Genomic DNA, 25127 nt, shown 5'->3' on the forward strand with positions numbered 1-25127 from the left:
TAAGGATGACAAATCATGGTAAAAGCTGAAATAAATGACTAGACTCTACAATAACAGATCTTATAATGACATTCAACCAAGCCATGTAAGATTAGTGACTTGTCTAGAACACCAGTTTCCCTGTGAAATATCAGAGTGCCAGCTTGAACATGGCTGTTGCCAGCCGAGCACACACCACACATGAGCTTGTTGGCAAGCATCCCAGGGAGGGTGTTTCAGAGTTTCAAAGACAAAAAGGAAAAAAAGGGGGCACCTGGGTGGCTCAGTCCATTAAGCGGCAACTTGGGCTCAGGTCATAATCTCACAGCTCATGAGTTCGAGCCCCATGTCAGGGTCTGTGCTGGCAGCTCAGAGCCTGGAGCCTGCTTTGGATTCTGTGTCTCCCTCTCTCTCTGCCCCTCCCCTGATGGTGCGCTGTCTCTGTCTCTCAAAAATAAATAAACGTTAAAAAAAAACTTTTTTAAAAAGAAAAAGAAAAAAGCTCTTTTTCAGAGATCCTCACACCCTGCCCCATCTCTCTCTGTGTGTGTGTGTGTGTGTGTGTGTGTGTGTGTGTGTATTCTTGCTTTCCAGAGGAGTTAATAATACATTTTTGGTTTATTCTGGTACCTTCTGTACTCTGCAGAATCAACACAAGAAACCACTGTCCTATTTGTCCACATCTCTGTGTTTTATTTAGGACCCCATCCCCCCAAAATAAAAAGCCTGTGGTTACTATTTACATCAATGGTACAAGGACTAAAGCAAACGAATAACCACACCATGAGCCAAGCCTCTCATTTCCAGTTAAATCCACGACCAATCAACCTGAAGTGACCTTCCCTATCTCTGCACTACTGTAGCGACTGCACTGTCAAGTTTGACAACTAAACATGGTTAGACTGGTTAATTTAATATTGACTTAACCTATCGTTGCATACGTCTTACAATGGAATGTTTCATCTTTTACCTCCTGCTGGAATTTTTAGTTTTAAGCAGAGTTTCCAAAAATGTTTAAAGATACACAGAACATAATCGGTAGGAAAATGTAACTGAAATATCTAAAGGGCAAGCCCCCTGTGACCTCAGGGCTCCACCCCTCCTCTAGGGGAACTGGTATTGATGTTTGGGTGTACTGCACAGATATGTTGTTTTAAAAACAAAAATGAGAGTACTACGTATGCCCAACAGTTGCTCTTTTTACTCAGTACCATGGGCCTCCTGTGTCACTACACAGAGAGATCATCTCATCCTTTTAAGTGCTTAGTACTCCACGGTATAACCACACTGCCGGGTTGTGTTTTGTCTTTTAATATTTCTTCCCAGCTTTACTGAGCTATAATTGCCATGAACACTGTGCAACTTTAAGGTGTACCTGGGATGATTTGATACACTCATATATTCCCCAGGGACTTACCACAGTAGGGTTAATTAACACCTCCATCCAGTTGCATAACTACCACCTTGTGTGCGTGTGCATGTGTGTGTGTGTGCGTGCGTGTAGTGAGAACATTTAAGATCTGCTCTCTTAGCAACTTTCAAGGATATAATACAGTATTATTAAATGCAGTCCCCATGATAGACATCAGGTCGCCAGAAATTATTCATCTTATAACTGGGAATTTGTACTCACTTATCAACACCTCCCTTCCTCCCCTACCCCTAGCCTCTGATGACCTCCATGCTACTCTCTATTTCTATGAGTTCAGCTGTTTTTAGATTTCACATGTGAGATCATATAGTATTTGTCTTTTTCTGTCTGACTTATTTCACTTAGCATAACGCCCTCAAAGTCCATCCATGTCATAAATAGCATGATTTCCTTCCTTCTCACTTCTTTATCCATTCATCTGCTGACAGTGTTTAGGTTGGTTCCATATCTTGGCTACTGTGACTCATGCTGCAATGAACATGGGGGTGCAGATATGTCTTCGATATCCCGTTTTCATTTCCCTTGGACATACATCAGAATGGGATGGCCAGATCATAGGGTAGTTCCTCTATGTTTTGAGGAACCTCCACACTGCCTTCCCTAGTGGCTGCACCAATCTGCATTCCCATCAATGGAGCAAGAGGGTTCCCCTGTCTCCAAGTCCTTACCGACACTTGTTACCTCTTGTCTTATTGATAACAGCCATTCTAACAACTGTGAGGTAATGTTTTAGTATTTTTGAATTTTTTAATGTTTATTTTGAGAGAGAGAGACAGAACATGAGCAGGGCAGGGGCAGAGAGAGAAAGAGATTGGGAGACAGAACCCAAAGCAGGTTCCAGGCTCTGAGCTGTCAGCACAGAGCCCGACATGGGGCTTGAACCCACAAACCGTGAGATTACGACTTGAGCCAAAGTCGGACGCTTAACTGACTGAGCCACCCAGGTACCCCTGTTTTAGTATTTTTAAATTTAATTTTTTGGATTATAAAATTCAAAGGTACAAACTATTCCCCCACTGACCTCCACTGTTTCTAGTATTTTACTACTCTTCCTCAGAGATCCTCAAAATACCAGAGATATTGGGTAGTTGGTGGACAGTCCTGTGGCAAAGAGTAAGAATTAAGGAAATGTGTATTCTGTGTCCATGGGTAGCTGATGATAAAAGACATCTTCTCTGTTACTGTACAAGATTGGATACTTAGTTTCCCAGTGGCATTTTATAGTTATTCCATCAAACTTGTCAAAGAAAGTTTGTGGAAACTAACATGCAGTCTCTGTGCCATTTGCTTTTTTATATGCTTGAGAGAAGAGGCAAAAACTTCTGTCCTATGTGGCATGATTTCCCATGGTGTAACGTTTCTGCAAGCTGAAAAGCTGACATTGTAGCCTTTTTTTTTATTAGTTTCTATACTAATACTTAAAATAAGTAGTAATTAAATATTTTAATAGGTTTAAAATTTGGTTATGAATCCATATATACATGGGCTAAAAGACACACTTCACTGACTCAGCCGACAGCTATGTAAGTGCACTTTTTAATGAGGTTTTCTCCACCCCAGCCCAAACATAATAAAAATTTAACTTTCCCTCCTGAGAACTAGAGAATAGAGCCTTCACTCCTGTGAAGAGCAGTTTTTAGACATGAGAGCCATCATTCTGCTCAAGAATTAGCGATGTAAATTCATGCTCGCCAGCGTGACAAGAATCCGGGAAGGTTTGGAGTCACCGAGTTCCTGCTGCTGGAGGTGGGGGAAGAACCACCCTTCCCAAGCTCTACACTGTGCGTGGGACTCAGTCCAGCAGAAAGTCAACATTCAACTCAAATTAATCCCGAGTCTCCAGTAACCGGTCAGTGGTCTTAAGAATCTATCAAGATGTCCTGAAAGCCTTAACTTGAAAACGGTGAGCATTCCCTGAGGCCTACTGTGTCCTGCAATTTATTAGCACCATTATCTACAATGGATTAGCCAGAATGAAAAATAGTGGCTTGTGCCTGACCTCAGTGACTAGCTAATCAGCACTTAGCACACCATCCTCCAAACACTCTTCAGACTGCTGCTATCTACCATTCAGAATTGGTGATCATTTTCCCCTGGCTGAGCACTTTTTCTCCCATCTAACTATGTAATACTCAAAAGCATTTTTTAAATTCCTTTGGTGATGAAGCCTGTGACACGAGGCATTTCGCAGTGGCCTACTATTCACTCTACAAAACTAACATTTTTAACATTTTCATTTGGGCGACAAGAATTTACCAGGCTTTTATTGTTAAGTACCAGGCACTGTGCAGGGATAAATGGCACAGTGACGCAGGTGCCACATTTAACTTCAGGCACTATTAGGTTTAGATGGTTACACACACATTTATCATACGGTGCTGAGTGCTATGTCAGGGAGAATTGAAAAAAAAAAAAAAAAAAAAAAAAAGCAGGCTCCAAGAGAAGAAGGCTCCCTGGTGAAAATGAAAGCATGAGTGATGAGGGATACAAGTGGGAGCCAGAGAAGGGGGTCCCAGCTAGAAAGAGTAGCTGGTCTAGGCTCAGGGGAAAGAAAGCACGTGTACCATCCGAGGTGATCAAACTAGTACAGAATGACTGAAACAAATGTGTATTTTACAAAGGTGAAGAGAAGGCATATTCCAGAAACCAGTGAGCAGTCCACCATGACCTCTGACCCCAGAACTTGAGAAATGCACTGCTGTGACCTTGGGGACACTCGTCAGGTGGCTCTTCACTTTATCACAGACGATGGATCACTTGGTGATTCTGACATTAGCTGTGTTATCCTTTGGCCGGAAAAGCATCCCTGGATACAATTTTATTTACAATTTCAGGGGGTTCAGAATCACCAGCAGAGCACATCAAGATCCCTGGTTCAAATCTCGTTCAAACTCATTCAAGCTCATTCTTCAGATGAGGAAACTCAGAGGCTCACGATGACATACAAAAGCTAGCTATAAAAGCTGAAGTAAAACCGAAGTATCCCAGGTCTCAGACAGTGCTGTTTCCCTTACATCACCATACTGCTGTTCTGAGAAGCATTTCCACAAAAGTGTCCACTTCAACTTCAAAGTGCCCCATGCTTAGGCTGTCCCTCATCTGTCCAATGATCCATTGACCCTGCTCTCAGACTAACAACTTCCTGGGCCCTGGGTCATTCGACTCATCGGTATATATTCTAGAAGACGGTGCAAAGGCAAGATGGCAAGGGTTGGGGTGCATGAACATTTGGTTCTTTTTCTCAAATAAAGCAAACCAGGACATGCTTACCTGTTCCCTGCCACATCTAGGACATGAAGCTCTGTTGCCTGGGACACCTCTGCAGGTATCCGAGTCAGTCTATTGTCACGCACACAGAACACGGTGAGGCTGCAGCACCCGCCAATCTACAGTGAGAAAGAAAATACAGGCTTTTTTTCCAGGTTTTTTTGGAAGATGGTGGTGTGAGTGGAGTATCTTGTTTATCAAATGGCATGAGAAGGATGCATAAAATGACACTGATGACCAACTATGATTAATTTAAATCATACAAAGTACTAAGTAGTCCAATAAGGTCCTAAAAATCTCTGCAATACATGAAACTCAGAGTCTAAATTAAATCACGAAAAGAAACAGGACGGTTCAAAACTTACACTCTGAAATGCAAGTCATTTTCCACTGCTATCTAATGCAACCGCGTCTTTTAAATATGTTAACTAAGCCACACAGGTCCAGACAATTATTGTTCGGTAATATGGGAGACTGAAAATTCTAAGTTTCAAAAATAAGGCCAAGGATGATCCATATACACCCCTCTGAAGACCTGCCCATTATATTAAATTTAGTATTCCCAGTGTTCCAGTTCATTTAAGAAAGAGAGAGAGAGAGAGAGAGAGAGAGAGAGAGAGAGAGAGAAAGAGAGGAAGGGGGAAAAAAAGACACCTGATAGATGACACAGTACACTAATTTGCACCATACATCTTTTAATAGCTTTTGGTTATTCACAACTTAGTTTGGTAAATTCATTATTCGTTTTCCGTTGACAACTGCAAAATCAACACTATTTTAGCAAACATTGAATTTGGTAAATACATACATTAATCTGGTAAAACTAATGTGGGTAGAAGTGTATCACTATCTGTATCCACACCAAATTTGATTACCATTTATTTTTAAAGTAAGCGATTCAAAGGTAATTGAGCTTTGCTTGGATCTAGTCTTCAAAAAAGAAAAGAAGCACAAAAGAATTCAATCATCCTCTTGAACAAATTGGCTCTGGTTCCTATGGTCAGGAAAGCTGGACCAAGAGGGTGGAAACACAACTTGATCTCAGACACAACAACATTCAGGACTCCATACAGAACTACATTCTCCCTGTACTCGCTATCCTCACCCAGGGCGGCTGCAAGAAAAGGCTCATGAAGGAACCTATTGATGTCTCTCAAACACATGGAAAAATACTCCACAGCCTCCCACTTGAGGAGGGGCAAGAGACTTGCATCTTCAGTAATAGCTGAACAACAACATGTGTTGTGTGTATGGATGTATCTTAAAGAGAAGAAGGCATATTTATGAAATTGCTACATAATTATCTTCATGAACAATCTTATCATGGCTTCCCTTAGGAGTTCATATAAAGACTTTGAGATAATACATTTAACCACAGTATTTAACCAGAGCGGATGTAAAAGAAAAATAAACATAAGGAAACATGAAAATCCGTCTAAAATGGAAAACACCCAGATATGTAGAAAGACTTCTAGTTTGTCCCCATTCTTTCTCAGTGTTCACATTTCCCATCCCAGCAAAACTGGTGCTTTCACTGTCCTCTAAAATACATCATTTTAGGGGCACCCGGAGGGCTCAGTCAGTTAAGCGTCTGACTCTTGATTTTGGCTCAGGTCATAATCTCACGGTTCATGGGATTGAGCCCTGTGTAGGGCTCTGTGCTGACAAGTGTGCATTCTGCTTGGAATTCTCTCTCTCCCTCTCTCTCAGCCCCTCCCCTACTTGCTCTGTGTCCCTCTGTCCCTCCCCTGCTTGCACTCTCTCACACTTTCTGTCTCTCAAAATAAATAATTTTTAAAAATAACAAAATAAAAATAAAATCCATCATTTGGGTCCCACTGTTTCCTATAGAAATGTTCTTATTTTTTCTGTCCTTCTAAATCTTATCAATCATCCAATATTAGCTAAACATCCTCTACATCATCATGTCTTCCCAAAACCCACCGGTCCATACCAATACAGCACTCTCTGTGTTTCTTTCGTTAATTATGGTCTATACAGGCCCTCTGACAGATTGTTTCACCAAGCTTTATAATTTGTGCATGTACATAAAACCAGGGTGCTTGGCAAGTACCGTACCCATCCCATCTACCTACCAACTTTTCTCATTTAGACATGTTTATACAGTTAATGTTTATTTGTTTACTAACTAGCGAAAGGCTGCTGCTTCAAGTTAGTGCCTGCTTCTATGTGTAGCAATGAAAGCCAAACAACTCTTGTTTTCTCTAGAAAACACTAGTGTCCTCTTAGCTTCTATAAATATAGGGCCCCCATATCATGTCCTAAAAGAGGGGTGCAACAGGATCTTTGAGGGGCTTGGCATTCTTCCCTCCCTTGAGGAAGGGAATCAATCATCAGTTTTACTCAGATGCCCAGGAATACTATGCAAGGATTCAAAACTGTGAATCTACTCAGATGCCCAGGAATACTATGCAAGGATTCAAAACTCTCTGATAAACTGAGATGAGCCCAAAAGAGATCTACTCATGGGCAGGAATACCCAAGCCCCTCGTGGAAGGGAACCCCCCGTGGCCCTGCTCCATGTGGAGGGGTATCTGCACTGGGGTGGGCCTGTGTGCCATGTGGAAGGTCTTCCAGATCAGCCTGAGGCTGAGGCTGGACACCCCTCAACCTTACGATCCTGGCCTGGCTTTGAAGACATAAGATTTGTCCGTACTGCAGGGAGCCAAAGCAGATGATATCAGTTATTCACATACACAACCCTCACAGTGGCAAAATAAAACTACTGGAGCAGTGTACAGAGCTGAAACTGCATCCTAATTTGGGACGCTTTGTCGTGAAGCTGTCCACTGCTCCAGCCACCTGTAGGATATCTGTTTGGGGGCCCTAATACTACACCATGTGAACGTTTTCAATCTGTACCATGTACATATATTGTCTGTTACAAAAATTAATTAACTAATTGCAATGGGTCAGAGAGGGCTCTAATCGTTGTTAGAGCAATAAAAGTTTTGGACAAGTAAACACTCAAGTATTTGGGGGGAAATAGTGTCAACTTCCACTGGAGTGTGGGAGCTGTCTCCTGTGCTTATAGTCTATTTATTTTTTCTTTTTCCTGTCCCATTCTAATCTTATACCCATTTGAGACCTCAAGGGGTGGAAAGCAATTGTATTCAAGAGGCTTCTAGGCACTCTGGGTTGTCACTGCGGGCAGAGTGACCTCCTGATCTCTATTGTCTAAGGTTTTCTGAAAACAATGCCAACAAAGAGCAAGTGTTATTACAGAGCGTGCTGGGGATGCCTTCATCACCCTCAGAGGCACATGCTGTCCCAGGCAAACAGTCACACAGAGACCTCTTTCCAAATCAGCCAGGAAGGCATGCCACGAACCTTTGGCTTTTAGAAAAAAATTGTTAAGCAGTAAAAACCATAACTCAAAAGGCACAGTTCTTTATAGACCTTAGGGAGGGAAGTGGTGCCATGGAGTGGATGCTTTGAGATCACACAGACCTGGGCTGGAATCTAGCTTCCGTCATGTGTTCTGTGGTCTTTAACCAAAAGTAACAATCAGGGCTAAACTGAATGAAACCACAAATAAAATTTAGCACCTATCATAGAACCTGGACTAGTAAATGTGGCTGGCAAATAAACATGAGCGTTACGGTCTTTTCAAGAAGCGAAAGCCCCAGATCCAAATAGCGAGTGCAGACAACACCGACGTACTAAGTTGCTGGAAGTGTACCGATGCTGGTGAGCTCTCCCCAGAACACACTTGAGCTTCAAACTCTCTCCCCCAACCACGCACCACAGCAACAGAATGTCACCATGATAAATACACCATGACTGTAATGCCAGTGAAGCACTAACATGAGCTCAGTATTGCGTTATACATATTGTTCATATGTATTTCTGCTTTCTCTCTTGGGCTCAGGAGGCAGAGTTTGCAGGGTCCTTAGTGGTCACTGGGATGAAATGCCTGTGTCATTGAGGAATTCTGGGAAGCAGGGTCACTGTTTAAATAACTTATTACCAGTTACGTAGGAAGCTGGTATTTTTAAACTTCCTCAAACCACATAATAGTACCTTCCCAGAATACAAGGGGTTGGACTTGGAGAACTACAGAATGTAGCTGAGAACCTCTGTTTCGCTGTTTCGTGTCTCTTAACTGCAGATATTTTCCTTCCCTGTTTGGATCCGATATAATCCATCTGAAGGAGATGGGACCTGCACTTCACCAAGCAAACCTTTAGCCAGGTCAGCCTTCACTACATATTAACTACTACCTACAGGTGACATGACTCTAGAGGAGATAATCACATTCAGAGATTCAAAGTGAAAGCCTCTATTAGTCACCCTTGGTCTACCTATATTCCACTTTCTGAATGCCTGCCCTAAGTGTGAAGAAACTTTCATTTTCCTTCAGTATCTGCCTGTTAACATTCTATGTAACAGAATGGAACCCACATTTCACTGGCAAAAAGGAAAATGTACAATAAGCAAAATCTGGTCAAAATATAATTTGAGCTGTAATAATATGCGTAATTTAGAAACCAAAGACTGTTTTTATCTTTCCCATCATCATCTGTGGCATATTATTTGAATGTTCCTATTTCATAAATATTTTGGAAATCATGTGGCTTTGGGACTTCCTGAATTATTGGGCCACTGACATCAAAATATCCACTAATAGCTATGGCATTCTTATTTTCTAATTATAAAACAGTAAGTTACGTTGACTGGAAAATAAAAACCATACACACACACACACACACACACAAGCACAATGAAAAAAAATAGATCAAATTCTATCACAAAGGGACAATCAGTATGAACATTTTGAAGTACAATCTTTTAGTAGTATTGCCATATACTTGATTATGTATATACACTTCAACAAAATTAGGACCAACGCTCGATCTTCAGCACCTCAGTTTACATATGACACCAAGAACGTCTTCCCACGTCATTATGCTTCTAAAAGGATTTTTACTGATTACGTAAGTATTTCATTTGCCAGCAGTCTCACAGATCACTGCGCAAAGCTCCCACATTAGACATGGCTAGTTGGTTCTGCCATTTCTTCCCCGTGTAACCTTGGGTGAATTCCTTACACTGAGTCTCACTTTCACAGTCTCTTGGATGTGAATCACGATTCACCCACACTTCATAAAACTGCTGTGAAAATCAGACAAAAATATGCAGGAAATCCCTCAACACAGCGCCTGGCACAGGTTAGCTGCCCCTGTACGTGCTTGGCGTGGCACATGTCACCTATGAGCCTCTACGTATGTGAGAAATCTTCTTGGGCGTGATTTTAATATGTGTCCATAATTGTTTTCTTAGGGCAAAGCCCTAGAAGTAGCATTCCAGAATCAATGGGTATGAATACTCTTAAAGGTTTTCCTATTACTTTACTCCCTTCCAGAGAACCTGTAATAAGTTATACTTCTAGGACAATATACATTTTCCCATGCCCTCACCAACATTTGGTATCCTTATTATTTTTTTTAATCTTGAAATAAGATAGGTCAAAAAGCTTCCACTAACATTTCTGTGAATACTGATGAGGCTAAAAATTTTTTCACATGCATAGCCATTTCTATTTTTAATTCTCTGAATCACTTATTGTTTCTTATGATGGGTTCTTTGCTTTTATTTTTGTCTGCTTTTTTCCTAGCGGGACTATCTTTTTTCTCAATGATCTGGAAGGATTTCAAGCAAAGTAAGGAGAGACCTCCCTCGGTTGTGATGTTATAAATGTCCCCTTGGCCCCAGGCTGACTTTACCTTCTTGACCATCAGAAATCTAATTTTCACATAGACACATCAATCAGTTGTCTCTTTTACAACCTACTTCCTCTTTCAAGTTTAGGAATGCCTTCTCCATTTTGATATCCAATAACCAACTATATTTTATTCTAGTATTTTTAGGTTTTATCTTATCTCTTTTATTTATGAATAATCAATTTCCGAATATGATGGAAGCTTACATTAAATTAAATGGTAGTAAGAAGACAGAAAACTATCCACAAAAATGAACTGTCAGCACAGATACTTATGAAAATCACAACAATATGTATGGGTAATTAATGTTGAGAGATTGCCTCATTTAAAAAAAGGGGGAAAAAAATCTCTGATGAATGATCTGCCAATCCTATCTTGTCTCATGTGACTGTAGACATATGATGGAGTCAAGATCACTTTCATTTTTTCCTGATGGAGACCAAAGACTGGATTCTAAGCTTGGACACATGTTCAATTTCTTCTGGCCAGGATCTTTTTAGCTGGGGCAGGTTGTTTAAAGGTACGATTTGGCTGGGGAATGTTATAAAGTTGCTGACTCTCTTTCATCATACCCACGATCGCACATAAACCAACTCCCTGTCTGCCCATGATCATGTAACACAGTCTCTTCTTCAAAAACATGAGCTTTTTAGGGAGACTTCTTTTCCCAGAAGCGTTCATACTTCTACAACAGGATGAGAAATGAAAGACACAAATAAGTTGCTGAAAAAATCGGAAGCATGCTACATGTAGCAAATAAAGCACATCTAGCCTTTCCACTAGAGAGAGAATTGTGGCAACAAACCGGAATTTAGTGAAGACACATGAGCTGCCACGTTACGCCTTTCAGAATTTCTCAATAACTTAAAACGTAACTCACAGATAAGCATTCTTTTGAGAGAGAATAGTTTGAACAAATCTGACAAACACATAACAAAATAAGGTTCCAGGCCATGCAGTCATTTTGAAAAAAAAACAACCTGAGTTTAGAGGAAAATGTACAATATTTTACAATGAGGAACACACAAAGCAGTCAGTCGATTTGAATCTTCATGCATTTAAAAAGCAAAATGGAAGTTAGAGATGCAACTGTGGTCTGAACAATACTTACAAGATAACAAGTTTACCCGACTTTTCTAAATTTCCAAGCAGCTAACAATTAAGAAAATAAGAGACATTCATTGATTTGCAAATGTTTACTACAAATAACACCACAAAACACAAACAGAATCTATTATTGTGACCCACAGTACAAACATTTTCCCCTCATTTGGGAAAAAAACAAAATACAAATAAATGCTGCAAAAGACTAAGGAGCTGTGCTATACAAAACTGACGATATACAATAATATCAAATTAAAGAAAGACAAAAAATAGGAAGAACCACACGGCACACCAGACCAATAGCAATTAAAACAATTATGGATTTTTGGCATGTACATTGAATCGGTCAGCATTGCAGTTTAGATAGGTCATGCATGCAACTTCATTGTTCAAGAGAAAGCAGTCAAGTTTTGGAAGGGAAGACTCCAATCAGGAAAGTATAGGATATGATCAAATGGTATCAAGCTTGGAGGCAGAGCAAGTGCACAAGGCCCATCCCTTCTGTCACCCACCCGGTCACACACACACACACACACACACACACTCACGGTCACAGGGCCTACCACACTCACTGCACAGAGACTCATGGTGCAGTGGTGCTGCCCAGACCAACGTGACATGTTTCGATGTAAGGAGGACTTGAGTGGTCTGGCTGCTCAGCCCCAAAGGTCAACAACAAGCACTCAGCCATTTCTCCTGGGTCACCAAACTGTAACCCGCAGCAGAATTAGGCACATGGGCTCAGGGCATTTTCCTACTCTGGGAGGTGAGTTTGCATGAGTAGTCACTAGTGAAGGTGTGCCAGAAAAGAGCTGATTCTGCTTTAAACATTCTCTGCTTTACCTCGAACCTGAAGGAAGGGGCACAGACTTTACTCCTTTATAAACTCTACATGCCAGAAAACCAACCACAATTTCATAGAGAACAGATACCACGTGACAGCTAACTAAAATGCTTTGAAGCCAGGACTATTTTCACACCATGTTCACTTTCCACATTGTGAAAAGCTGTTCTAAGAGACTTACACAGACACACGACACGGCATGTGGTAGGCATAATCTCTGAACCCTGAGTGCAAGTTTCATTCTCAGAATGTAAAGAGGACGGATGCCGAAATGATAGCAATAATTTTACAAATAAAATGTTAAAGTTTTGTAAAGAATGTTCCTTCAAAAGAGAACCAGAAGAGAGGGACAGGGAAGACAGGCTGGGTGGGGAAGCTTACTGGGGATGGCCATTCAACTTCCAACCACTCCCTTTGGCACTGACTTTGAACGTGTTCCTAAAATGTATTAACTTTCTAACGTCCACACTACAGATAGTTTCACCTTTCTTTACCAACTCAAGGGCACACCGATGAACAGGCTAGACCGAATCTGTATCACCTGAGTGGTCATGCTTTCTTGGCCTGTGCAAAAGCAGTGGGCTCACTGTCAGGACACATCTATAGTGTCCATTCTACCAACTCCTAGCTACGTGAGGCTTGCTAAGGAAAAGTTTTCACTGGCCTCAGTTTCTTTATCTCTAAAATGAGAAAATTTCTCTCATGATCTCACCTGTTACGAAGATTCAGTGAGTCAACAAACATGAGAACTCTGGCTACAGTATGTGGCATTGAGAAAGCAAGTATTAAATCTTTCCTACTTCTCTGGCCACGTGACTACGGGTCTGGTCTATTACCCATTCAACAAGAGTAAAATCAACATTCAGAATATCAGCTCTGTGTTGTGCTTTATCACTCTGAGGTGGAAACCAAAATGTCTGATGAGCAAAATCTCTTATTTGTGGCCCAGCTTAGCAGAGATGTACTTAAATCTCTCTGTGGGGAACAGTTTCATTCAAGTGCTGGTGCTCACAGTAAGGGTGGGTCAGAATATGGCCGCATTTATAACAAAAACTTGCCATGCTTCCCCTCAGGAATGTTGGCCGTCTTGCCCAGACAGATGACTGGGACAGTGAGGATACAGTGTGAAGATGAGGAAAGAGAAACCAGACCAAGTTCAGAAGGGCCCTAGGGAAATAAGAACCCCACAGGTTCTGGCTGGTGGGATGGCAGGTTTAAAATCATCCCAAGGGAGATGTAGGAAAGAGTCAAGACAGGAATAGGAAGGACACTCCGCCTGGGCAGGGATCATATCACACGATACCACACTTTTTCATGTGAGGCCTAGCAAAAGGGGGGGGGGGGGCACCAACATTTGACAGGGGACAGAAGGATGGCTGAAACGGGGTTTCAGGCTAACAGCTAACAAAAAATCAACCTCGGTACTCCCCATCTCCAAATTCTCCTAGTTCCAAATAGAAGGTAAGCCTTCTTGTTAAACATCACACTAAATACTTCTCTGTTGCATCTGCTCTGAATTTCCTTCTCATTCTCAGCATTTCTACCTCCCTTTCCAGAATTTACATGCCTCTAAGTCTGCACAACTACTCCCCACAGTGAATGGTGATGGTCTCTTCTCCTGGTTGGACCATTGGCAAAAACAAAAACAAACAAACAAACAAACAAAAAAAACACCTAAGAGTCTGGCTATAGCTTCCCATTCACGTTCCTCTATGTGAATGCCTTTGTGAAGAGTTCATTCACTCTCACCTGGACATGAACACTGCCCAGTATCAGTCTCTGCCCAGTAAAAAGGTTGCATCAAGGTCCACTTTTATAATTCCAATGTCTTAGGAAGTGGTTTAATTTCACTTTAAACTCAGACCCAACGTCATCTACTTCCTCCTCTGCTAAACTCCCAAATGGTGTCACCATTCTCTATATGTCAAGTCAGAAACATCAAATCTCCCTTTCTGGCACTTAAAATCCTATCAATTCACCTTTCTCAACAATGCTCAGAGTCATCTGGACCCACCTACTCTCTTTAATGTTACTGATGATTGTTCTTTGATACAACTCCTCCGACCACCTCTGTGCCCACAAATGAGAGTACGTAACATTTAAAAAGCACCACATTAAGTCTTTTAAAACATCTGATATTTCTGATCCATATATGCTGTTATTTCTTTGTAATTATTATGGTTTTTTTAAAGCACATACCTCTTTTGGTAAAGACACTAATTTATTTCTGTCTGCATTCAAGTTGCTCAACTTCTTAAGTTTTCCAATGCTCTTAGGTAAAGTCTGTTAAAATAACATTTTAATTATTAATTTATTTTCAGAGACGTGACTCACAGTAAAACAGATCTTCTCAAGGACTTAAAGAATATAATTTCATCCAGAAAGAGACATAGCAGTTCTTCCTGAATATCAGACACATTAAAGCTCATTTGAAAGATGTACAATGAAATATTTTGCATTTTTGTTAAAACAGGAATATGTTTCAATAAAATGAAGTCAAAGGCACAGATCTGGGAACAGAGAAATACCTAGTAAAGAGGTAATGAATGTTCTTCAGTGTTAAAGAATTTGCACCTCAAGATTCGTCCCTTAACTATCTGCACCTTGGAGAACCACACTGGGAGAATGGCCTGGATGACTGGAAGCCAGATGGCTAGGGGAAATCAGAACCCTGAGCACGGGTGCCATGAGTGGCACGGGGACAGCAGCATGGGAACAGGAACAAGGTGAGCAGGGTGGGAGGAGTGGGGTGCACAGAGAACTATAGGAGCCAGGCAGTACCCTGATGAAGGGGGGAGCTTCAACACTCTGATGCAAGCCAGGGGTGAATGAATACCGTTTTTATAAGTGTTGTGATTACTATCTGTAAGCCTGAAACCACAAACTAGGATGGGAAGGTTAGGTCACTTCCACTACAGCCGCCAGAGGAGGCTGCCGGAGGAGAGATGTGGCCAGGCTCCCCCACCAGCTCTGTGTCCTACCCACTCATGCTTTTTCTGCTCTTTCCACCTCAAGAACATTACTTATACTTTTTATAAAAAAGGAGAAGAGAAGAGGAAAAAGAAGAAGGGAAAGTAGGGTAGGAAATACAGGGACAAAATACAGGGAGAAAGGTAGGAAAGTAAACTGAAGCAAAAGCTGCTACAAGACGACGAAGAGGAAAAGGAGAAGATGAAGTAATAAATGAGGGCCTGATGGAAAGCAGAGGAAGCGGCAGGAAGTGAGAGCAAGCGAGACTGCCCCTGGTAGGTGGTGTAGGCCAAAGCTCTGCCCTTGGTAGGAAGGGAAGCCCGGCCCAAGGCAGGGGCACTTGCAGCCACCTCCATCCCCAATTTCTAGGGCGGGGTAGGATCACAGACCCACACCCAGTCCTCCAGAGAGCACTCACACTAACCACCCCCCACCCCCTGGTCAACCACCGTTTTCTCCCCTTCTCTCTCTCTCTCTTTCCATTTACTCGAAGAGCCCTGAGAGAACGTTTGCTCTGGCGGTCCTCAGACACCATGGCAGAGGCATCAGTGGCTCATTCCTGCACCTCCCTGGAAACCTCTGTAAGGGGAGCTTAAATACCATTCTCTTCACTGAAGCAGGTTAAAAGCCAATCATCTTTATGTCATGCATTTGCTTTACAAGTCCCTTTTTTAGATGTAACATGAGAAAAGTTCCATGTAGCCCACCCAAATTGTAAGTAGAATCTACCCTAATAAGTCTTGACATATAGAAAGCACACTCTATGCATCCATTTGAACGTGCAAGCCACACTCACCAGGAGCCGGTTTTCTGTAAGAACTAATTCAGTGAGGCTTTCACAGTCTCCAACTGCTTCAGGCAACTGTGTGAGTCTGTTCTGATCCACTTTCAAGATCGACAGTTTCTTTAGTTTTCCTGGAAAAGCATTATTTCAACTCATTAGTTACAATTGTCTTCCTAATCATCACTTGGTATCTCTTATCTGCTGTTCTTTTTTGTTTTAAACACTTATTCATTTTTTTTCCTCACCCAACTTTTCACATTATGAAACCACATCATTCGCATTTAGATCACTAAAGGTTGAGAGTTAAATGTTATCAGAACATCAGAAACAGTCAGCAATTAGAAACAAATCGTTTTAAAAGTCATTACATAAAAATACTGTATCAAAGCCGGAAAATTTACAGAAAAACAACCAGCTAGCTCTTGATGCATCTTTAAGAACATGAAATGTATCATGTACAAAGGAGAGAGAGGCTTTCATTGTACTCCAAGAATCGTCCTCACCAAAAACAAAAAACAATAAAGTACAGTTTATTCTATCACCTATGAATGAAAATGCCTCAGTGAAGATTCCTACAATGAAGTGTTTCTAGGTATGCAGAAGAAAATGGCAATCTTTGAAAAGCCACATGAAGTACTGAATGTATTTCACTCAGAGCATAAAGACTAGACTTTCTGGTGATGCCCGCAGGCCATGGAAAAGAAGAATGGAGTGACCACAGCATCCTCAAAATCCCCACTGAGTGAAGGAAAGCCTAAGGCTTTTGGATTCTCATGTTCAACTATAACTCAAGGGAATGAAGCTACAAAGCAGACATCCTCACTATCTACTGAGAGAGGCTGGCATGATGCTACAGTCCCCAGTAAAATCAGAAAACAGCCTGTATCTTAAAAGAGACGTCAAGCCGGAGAAAGGGACATGTTGAAAAAATTAACCTGCCTTGTGTGTGGTCACAGAACAAGGCAGGAGAACTAATGGATTCTTGAGCTCTTTATTTAGCATCATCAATAACCTACTAACACTGTCCCCAGAGGCTTTGCAACTCTCTTCACTGGCAGGAGAGGCACACTGAATTGAATCGATAGATTCCCCCCCAATGGAGTCTCCCTAACAGTTTTCTGGCAAGTGGTCTTGCAGCCTCTCTTTGAACACTTCAGTTGACAGGGTTCCCATCCCTTCACTAAGCAGCCCAAACTAATTTGTAGCCAGTATTTCTCTCAGATCTTTTTCTTGCGCTCACCTGAACTAGAAGATGTAACACATTGACCTCTCTTCTCCACAACAGCCTTTCAAGTGCTTGAAGTCAGCCATCTGACACCTCCTACTTCCTATGCCAAGCAACTAAATGTCCCCAGTGCCTATAAACTGTTTGTGGGTGCCATGTATCACTCTCACCCAACATCTCTACCTAGAGTCAAAGTCCCCATCAATTTTCCAGCCAGTCTGAAGCAAAAGGCAATGTCTGTGTTCCTGCCAAGATGCTATTATCAGTTACTGCTTTCATCTTGACCAAACAGCAGAAAGGAAGTGGTCCTCTGTCATATGGCTTCTCCAATTACTGAAAAACTTTCAGAAACTTCCCTTGATATTTTGAATAAAAGCCAAAAAAAAAAAAAAAGGTCAAAGACAGCAAGCCTATGTTAACTATTTGGTTAAAGGTAGTTTCTTACAAGTTCTAAGTGGCTTTGCTATGGTGGAGCTCCTGGTCCGTGTCTGTTTATACCCTCTCTGCGTTTATTTTCTCAAGCTGAACTGCATGCCTTTATGGTAAAGGAAACGTCTGGACTAATTTCTTTTTAAAGGAAACAGCATAGGACGGTTAAAGGAAAAGATTATTCTCAAAGAACTATAAAAGGCTCAACCCAAGCACACCATTCTTCCCTAGGTCGTGCATAAGGTCAGGGTGACTTTCTCATAAACTGTTAGGGTGCTCATGGAGAAATCTCTCAGTGACTGCTCACATGCCTGAAATATATTCTATTATTCAGACTAATCTCTATGGAAATCACTGAAAGGAGATGTGGGTGAAATAGATGAGTTGACATTAGAAGTAACAACAGGTACAACTGTTACCAAACCAGGAGGACAGAAATAACTGCATACTGAGAAACTTCAATCGTATTGAACATTCTTTGCATTCCTTCTTTAAGAACAAATAAACAAGGAGACTAAAGGACTCCCATCCCCAGCATCTGAGAGTGGTGACCAAAGGATCAAAGGAGTGAATCCCACAGGCTCAAGACAACAGCCAACATCTTTAGAAGGCAATTCCTTTCGATACTTACCGATGCCATCCGGAATCATTTCTAGTAAGTTCTGGGAAATGACTAAATCTGTTAACGAAGTCAGGCCACTGATTTCTTCAGGAAGTCTCTCCAACCTGTTTTCAGAGACATCTAAGCACAGCAGATTCTTCAGATTTCCTATTTCCTACACCAGTGACACAGAAAAAGAGACTCATGCTTCACCCTGCTACAGTACAGAGGAATTTCTTACAGGGATTTTTCACAGTCAATTCCCAAAGCAGTGCTGAGGATGTTTCCTTAGTGTTTATCTATAGGAGGAGGCTGGAGTGAATTTCCAGACCCCCTTCCAATGAAAACGGGAAGCTGTATCAATCACAGACACGGAGCTGGGAGGGATGCCAAGCTCCCCAACTTCAGGCAGGCAAGGAATCATTCTCACTTAACAGATGAAGAGACTGGCACCAAGAGAGGACAAATGACTGTAGGGTAACATAATTAAAAAAAAACAAAAGGAGTCTGGAATCCAGTTCTTCAGGTTTAGAATCAATCCCTTGGGTAAGCAGCTTAGAATTCGGGGTGACCCTGAGATTTTCTCTGTTAAGAGACCATCTCCTTTTTACCTCCCATGACCAGTAGTACCTGTTACAACAAACATCAATGTGACTGCACCCCGGCAATACTGGGGCCTCCAGACCCACTGACACCTTCACCATCGACAGAAGAGAGAAGCAAGCGTACTGCTTTCAGAGACAACAGGCCATCCAAGGAGTGGAGAAAGAACCTCAAGGAGTCCAGCGTTCTGTTCAAGAGGTATCTTACCTTCCATTCACAAAATACATATTTTCTCTTTTATAACGGCCTCCACTTTTCCGGTCCCATTGCCACTACATTAAATTCCCCCTCTCACCTAGACAGCTAGCTCCAACCGTGAGACACTCCCTGTCCACGTCTGGGCTATAGACTGTTGTTTCCATATTTCCCTCCTGGAAACGCAGCTAGCTCTAAGCATGTAATCAGACCACCCTTCCGCTAAAAAAATTAAAATGTCTAGTGGCTCCTTGATGCCTACATAAGTACAAATCCTTCAATCTATACTTAATTTGGTCTGATCTACTTTTTCCAGTTCCTCTCCTACCAAATACACATCCTCTGAACCCGCCCCTGTAATTCCTGCCTGGAGGAAACCACACTGCATTTCTATTGATTTCAGGCCTGACCCTTGACATTGTTCTACCTTTTCATTAATTCCTCTTAACAATGTTTTGCATTGACAATAGGAAATGACAATAGGAAAGTAATTCCGATTATTTAGACTATCTGATGCGTTGAGTCCTGGTTTAATAGAAGTTTCTTTTTAAAAAATTTTTTTAATGTTTATTTATTTTTGAGAGAGAAGGAGAGACAGAGCATGAGCAGGGGAGAGACAGAGAGAAAGGGAGACACAGAATCTGAAGCAAGCGACAGGCTCCAAGCTGTCAGCACAAAGCCTGATGCAGGGCTCAAACCCACGAATCACAAGCTCATGACCTGAGCCAAAGTTGAATGTTTAACTGACTGAGCCACCCAGGTGTCCCAACAGAAGTTTCTAAAGAGGGATGAATGAGATGTTTAGATAACCATTTACAACAAGATCATTGGAGTTCTAATTTGTGTTCGAGATGTGGCATTTTGCACACAATCATTTACACACATCTGTACACACATACATTCTTTCCCCATCATGTCCCAGAGCTGGTGTATTACTTTCCTGATAACCTCATGGTATTTTTATTCCCCATCCTCTGACTCCCAAAGTAACTGGAATTCTCTCAACCAGGATTTTGCATGATTTCCTAGAGAAATCTCCGTATTAATCAAACCTTCAGTTGCTAACCGGTCTCCTTTCCTCAAACGCAGCAAAACCTCAGAAACAGACTCCAATTAGTTCCTTACTTCCCTTAGTTGTGAGGTCATAGTAAGTCCAGTGCTATAAAACTACAACCATACCCCAGAACTGAGTACTTTCTCCTAGTGTCAGACTCCATGCGTTAATACAGCATTCCTCATGAAGTGCACAGCCCCATCACACCTGCTTCACATGACTAAGCAGACACCTAAGCATCTGATTGGCTTTAAACTATCGGCACCTTGGGGTGCCTGGGTGGCTCAGTAGTTTAAGCGTCCGACTCTTGATTTTGGCTCAGGTCATTATCTCACAGTCGTGATATCAAGCCCTACAGCGGGCTCTGTGCTGGGCATGAAGGCTGCTTAAGATTATCTCTCTCTCTCTCTCTGCCCCTCCCCTGCTTGTGTATGCGCACGCACGCGTGCACACACACACACACACACACACACACACACACACACTCTCTCTCTCTCTCTCTCTCTCTCTCTCTCTCTAACACATAAAATATCAGCACCTAAACCATCATGAAATATACCCAAACTTTAAAGACTGGCTGTTAAGAGGGGTGCCTGGGTAGCTTAGTCAGTTGGGATCTGACTTTGGCTCAGGTCATGATCTTGCTGTCCAGGAGTTCAAGCCCCGCATCAGGTTCTGTGCTAACAGCTTAGAGCCTGAAGCCTGCTTCAGATTCTGTGTCTCCCTCTCTCTCTGCCCCTCCCCTGCTCACACTCTGTCTCTCTATCTCAAAAAAAAAAAAAAAAAAAAAAAGACTGGCTATAAGATATATCCAAGAACAAATTTCAGTAATACAATTAAATTATTAAATTAAATAAGGGGAAAATGCTTGTTTTTTATTGTTGCACTTGTTGGTTTACATTTCTTTCTCATGTAACCAGAAGGCAAGACTGCTTATTAGGGCTCCACAAGGGGACTATGTATTTAGAAATCCATGCAAGACTCCATTTCATTTGGAACATGGTTCTTACATTTGGTAATAGTAGGAACTTGAACACCCTGATATACCAGCTAAACCATAAGCATTATTTGCAAAAAATTTAAATAAAAGCTTTTAACATTTCTTTAACATCAACTATTACAGTACAGAATGTGGTCACAATCATCCCAAAGCATTTGGCACATCACAATGAGTGGCAGAAATGGATACCATCAAGAATCAGGGGTCCTGATAATTTACAAATTTACTGGGCTTGAGGTAGGCCACATGGGGAGCAAGGATGAAATAAAATACAGACTTCACAAACTAAAGGATACATTTGCTATCTTTAGAAATCATGGGTTGAGGCTTTCAATTTTTCTATGGCAGTGTAGCGTGAGTGCTCAATATATTTTTCCAAATGTGCTTTTTCAACCATTGTTTCTGGTTTTCAAGATCCCTCTTCTAGAAAATCTCATGCAGAAGCAGGGAATGCATGAGTGGTGGTTGTGGTTGTTTATTATTTGGAGGAAACAATGTAAAACCACCACTTACCTGAGGTAATTCTGACAGTTGATTTCCATCCAACCAGAGATCCTTTAGATGTAAGAGAGCTCCAATTGATTCTGGCTGAAACAAAAAAATAATGTTATGGTAACAAAGATGCAATGTTTATTACTCTTCCACTCAGAAAGAATCCTACTTCAACAGTCAATAAATGGGTACCATAGAGGAGGTTAGTTGGTACTTCTCCAATACAAGTCCCCCATCCTTCAAACACTCCCAAAACTCTCCAAGAATGCTGGTGGGAGGCACCTGGATGGCTCAGTGGGTTAAGTGTCCAACTCCTGATTTCAGCTCAGGTCACGATCTTATGGTACATGGGATGGAGCCCCGTGTCGGGCTCTGTTCTGACGGCACAGGGCTTGCTTGGGATTCTCTCTTACTCCCTCTCTCTCTGCCCCTCCCCCACTTGTGCTCGCTCACATGCTCTCTCTCTCTCTCTCAAAATAAATAAATAAACTTAAAAAAAAAAAAGAATGCCGGTAGTTTCCACTGACACGCATCATATCTAATACTGACCCTCCCCACCCCCACATAATTCTCAACCTGTGTGTGAACTGGAACACATTCTCTAGTATTGCCAAGCTGTGTCTGTGGAAATATATCCCTACAGATCTCCCCTGAAGTATATTTTGATCATATCTGAGGACAAAATTAAATCTAAATCTCTCATTAATACAGACTTACCAAATTATATATTTCATTGTTTCCTAAATCAAGTTCTTCTAGTCTCCGCAGCTGGGTAAGAGAGCTATTTAAAAAAAGAAATAAAGGAACTCTTAGAGAGTATTTAGAAATGCTGAGCAATACAGTATCCCTCACTTGGACTAGTTTCCAAAAATAAGACTCATTTGGATTGCATGGCAGTAAATATTACCAAGGAAAAACTAGTAAGGGAAGGCAGGCATCTCCCAAACTTTCCAAAAGACACAGAATCTCCTTGTGACAAAGTATTGTAATACTTTTTTTTTGATACATGAAGAAATTCATTTAGTACAAAATCCCCTCTTATCTTCCCCATAAGACTCACTCAGGAAGATATGTGAGAAGATTCTCTCTCAGTTCCAGGGAAGCCAGGTTATAAAGACTAGAAATGAACAGAAGAAAAACATATAAGGAAAATTCCTAAGATTCTTCTTCCCATTCTTCTTCCCCATACATACACTCCACAAGTAGCAATGCTTAATAAAACCTTCTATGTCACGTCTTCCCAGGAGGAAAAATATCTATAACCAGTACTTGTAAATCCCATTAAAAAGCATATTCTCTACTCCCAGATTTTAATATTAAAATAAAAAGAGTAGCATCATCAATGTAAGGCACCCTTGTTTAAATACTTGTACATTTGATATGTGAAAAAAAAAACTCACTAGTCATTAAAGACCGTCACACCCAGAACCAAGATAGAAGTCGAATATGTGCTTCCAGACTCCAGAATGTCAAAAATGTGCCGTTACCATAAAAACAGTAGTGCCTTTAATCTCACAAAGGTCAGTGCTCTTCCTCCAAACATTAGTAAATGACCATCCCTGTTTGAAAGCAGTGGGCCTCTCGGTCCAGAGGGCCCACGTGCTCTACTTAAGATCACAAGTTCACAGAGCACCAGTAAGCAACACTATGGAAATGATGGCCATTTAAATGCATCAGGGATAGGGTAATAGCGCACCTCACATGGTGCCTGGAACACAAGGCTGATTCAGTAAATGGGAGCTGTAATAGAGTTGCTTTTATTCTTACTAAACCCCAGAAAGTGGCGCTCTCTTCTGCACTCTCTCCAGCCTCTCGGGTGTAATCCACGCCTATTAGGCACATGGTGAACGGAGACAGATGTTTTCCTCTAACACTGATTATCTGGGTCGAACCTTCCCAGGCAGTGGCAATTCCGCAGCACCAGGAACCTCACACACCCAGGGGACATAAGCGCTGGCACACGTTACCGATTCAGTGATTCGGAAGGTGGACGATTCGTCTATTACCCCACCAGGCACCACACCAAGCAAAAATTCAAGCTGTTGCTCACATCACCACAGTCACTGTCCAGATTTGGAGGACTTTTATGCGTGAGCGCACAGAACACAAGGAGTCAAACGTTATGCCGACACTCTAATCTGCCTTAATCCTCCACTCTCCTTCCAACGTTAAAAGCCAGAGTCACGGGTACTAACAAAGCTGGTTTCATAACATCAGAAAATGTAAATTTGATTGGCAGAGTGTATGTACATATTTAAAGACTGTTTGCCTGAAAATGTATCTTAACTCTGTGATGAAATGCACACATTCTGTATCTCCTTCAATTTTAGAAAATGGAATATTTTTCAGAATGGAAGCAAACAAAACTCTTCACAATATATTTTTTAATCAAAATCCCTACTAATAATTATAATTTAATACCAACATTGTTAAAAGAAATGTAGGCTGATGGGAAGATTAAGCAATGTAGTTTTACTTTCCATGGGCCGAGTGTTCACACAGAAGGAACGAGAACGGGAAGGGTGGGGGTGGGGGGGGAGAAGGAACCAGCCAGGATCTATTTCCAAAAGCAACCTGTGGATGAGGATGATAAGTACATTTTTAAAGTCTCAGTAAAAGCAAAAAAAAACAAACAAACAAAAAAAAAAAAGAAAACAGGGCTTTGCTTTAGTTTCCATGTAATCCGTGGCCAGTTTTATCAGGGAGGTGGGAGTCATTTGGCTATTTTCACATTTATATTTTAACAATCACTGATGAATTGACATTTTATCTACTCCACATTCATTACTTTCATGCCAATTTCGATGCACTAAAGACATACACTAACAAAGGAGGAAAAAGTCCTTTGCTTTACGAATGTCACCAGCAGGCATCTTCGAATGCATCTTTAAAAGCAGGGTTTTGGGTTTTTTTTAATGTACCATTTTTCATTTTTTTTAATTTAGTTTTGAGAGGGAGAGAGAGAGAGAACAAGCAGGGGAGGGGCAGAGAGAGAAGGAGACACAGAATCCAAAGCAGGCTTCAGGGTCTGAGCTGTCAGCACAGAGCCAGACATGTGGCTCAAACTCACTAACTGTGAGATCATGACCTAAGCCAATGTTGGATGCTTAACTAACTGAGCCACCCAGGCACCCCTAAAGGCAGTTTTATGCAGGCCTTGAAGTGTTGTTCCAAGGTCTGTGGCTTGGGCCTGAGGCCTCCTGCCTGACCCGACCACCCCTCCTGCTCCTCTGGCAGGAGGCACGCACCCACAGGGGCTCCTGGGCTCCTCACACACACCACCTCTTCATTAGAAACAACCCAGCTTGGTGACGACACATCCGTGACAACAATCAGGAAAGTGACGCTTTGTATGAGTTCCATTAGAAAGTGGCAAAGGCATAATTCAAGTGTGGTGGGAAGCC

At 41.6% G+C, this 25127-nt stretch overlaps 1 protein-coding gene across 1 annotated transcript in view; it reads right to left on the reverse strand.

Moving 5' to 3' along the window:
- LRRC1 (leucine rich repeat containing 1) overlaps positions 1–25127 on the reverse strand; it is a 133366-nt gene that overhangs the window by 7258 nt on the left and 100981 nt on the right. Inside the window, exons 5-11 of the mRNA XM_019457435.2 lie at positions 22784–22840; positions 22441–22504; positions 21745–21819; positions 18410–18554; positions 16137–16255; positions 14570–14653; positions 4682–4797 (exon numbers count right to left, since the gene is read on the reverse strand). Of these exons, the coding sequence (XP_019312980.1) occupies positions 4682–4797; positions 14570–14653; positions 16137–16255; positions 18410–18554; positions 21745–21819; positions 22441–22504; positions 22784–22840 (660 nt within the window). The remainder of the gene's footprint in view (positions 1–4681; positions 4798–14569; positions 14654–16136; positions 16256–18409; positions 18555–21744; positions 21820–22440; positions 22505–22783; positions 22841–25127) is intronic.

The sequence above is a fragment of the Panthera pardus genome, unplaced genomic scaffold (genome assembly GCF_024362965.1).
Source record: "Panthera pardus isolate Hobbes unplaced genomic scaffold, ASM2436296v1 HiC_scaffold_17, whole genome shotgun sequence".
In the NCBI taxonomy this organism is placed as follows: domain Eukaryota; kingdom Metazoa; phylum Chordata; class Mammalia; order Carnivora; family Felidae; genus Panthera; species Panthera pardus.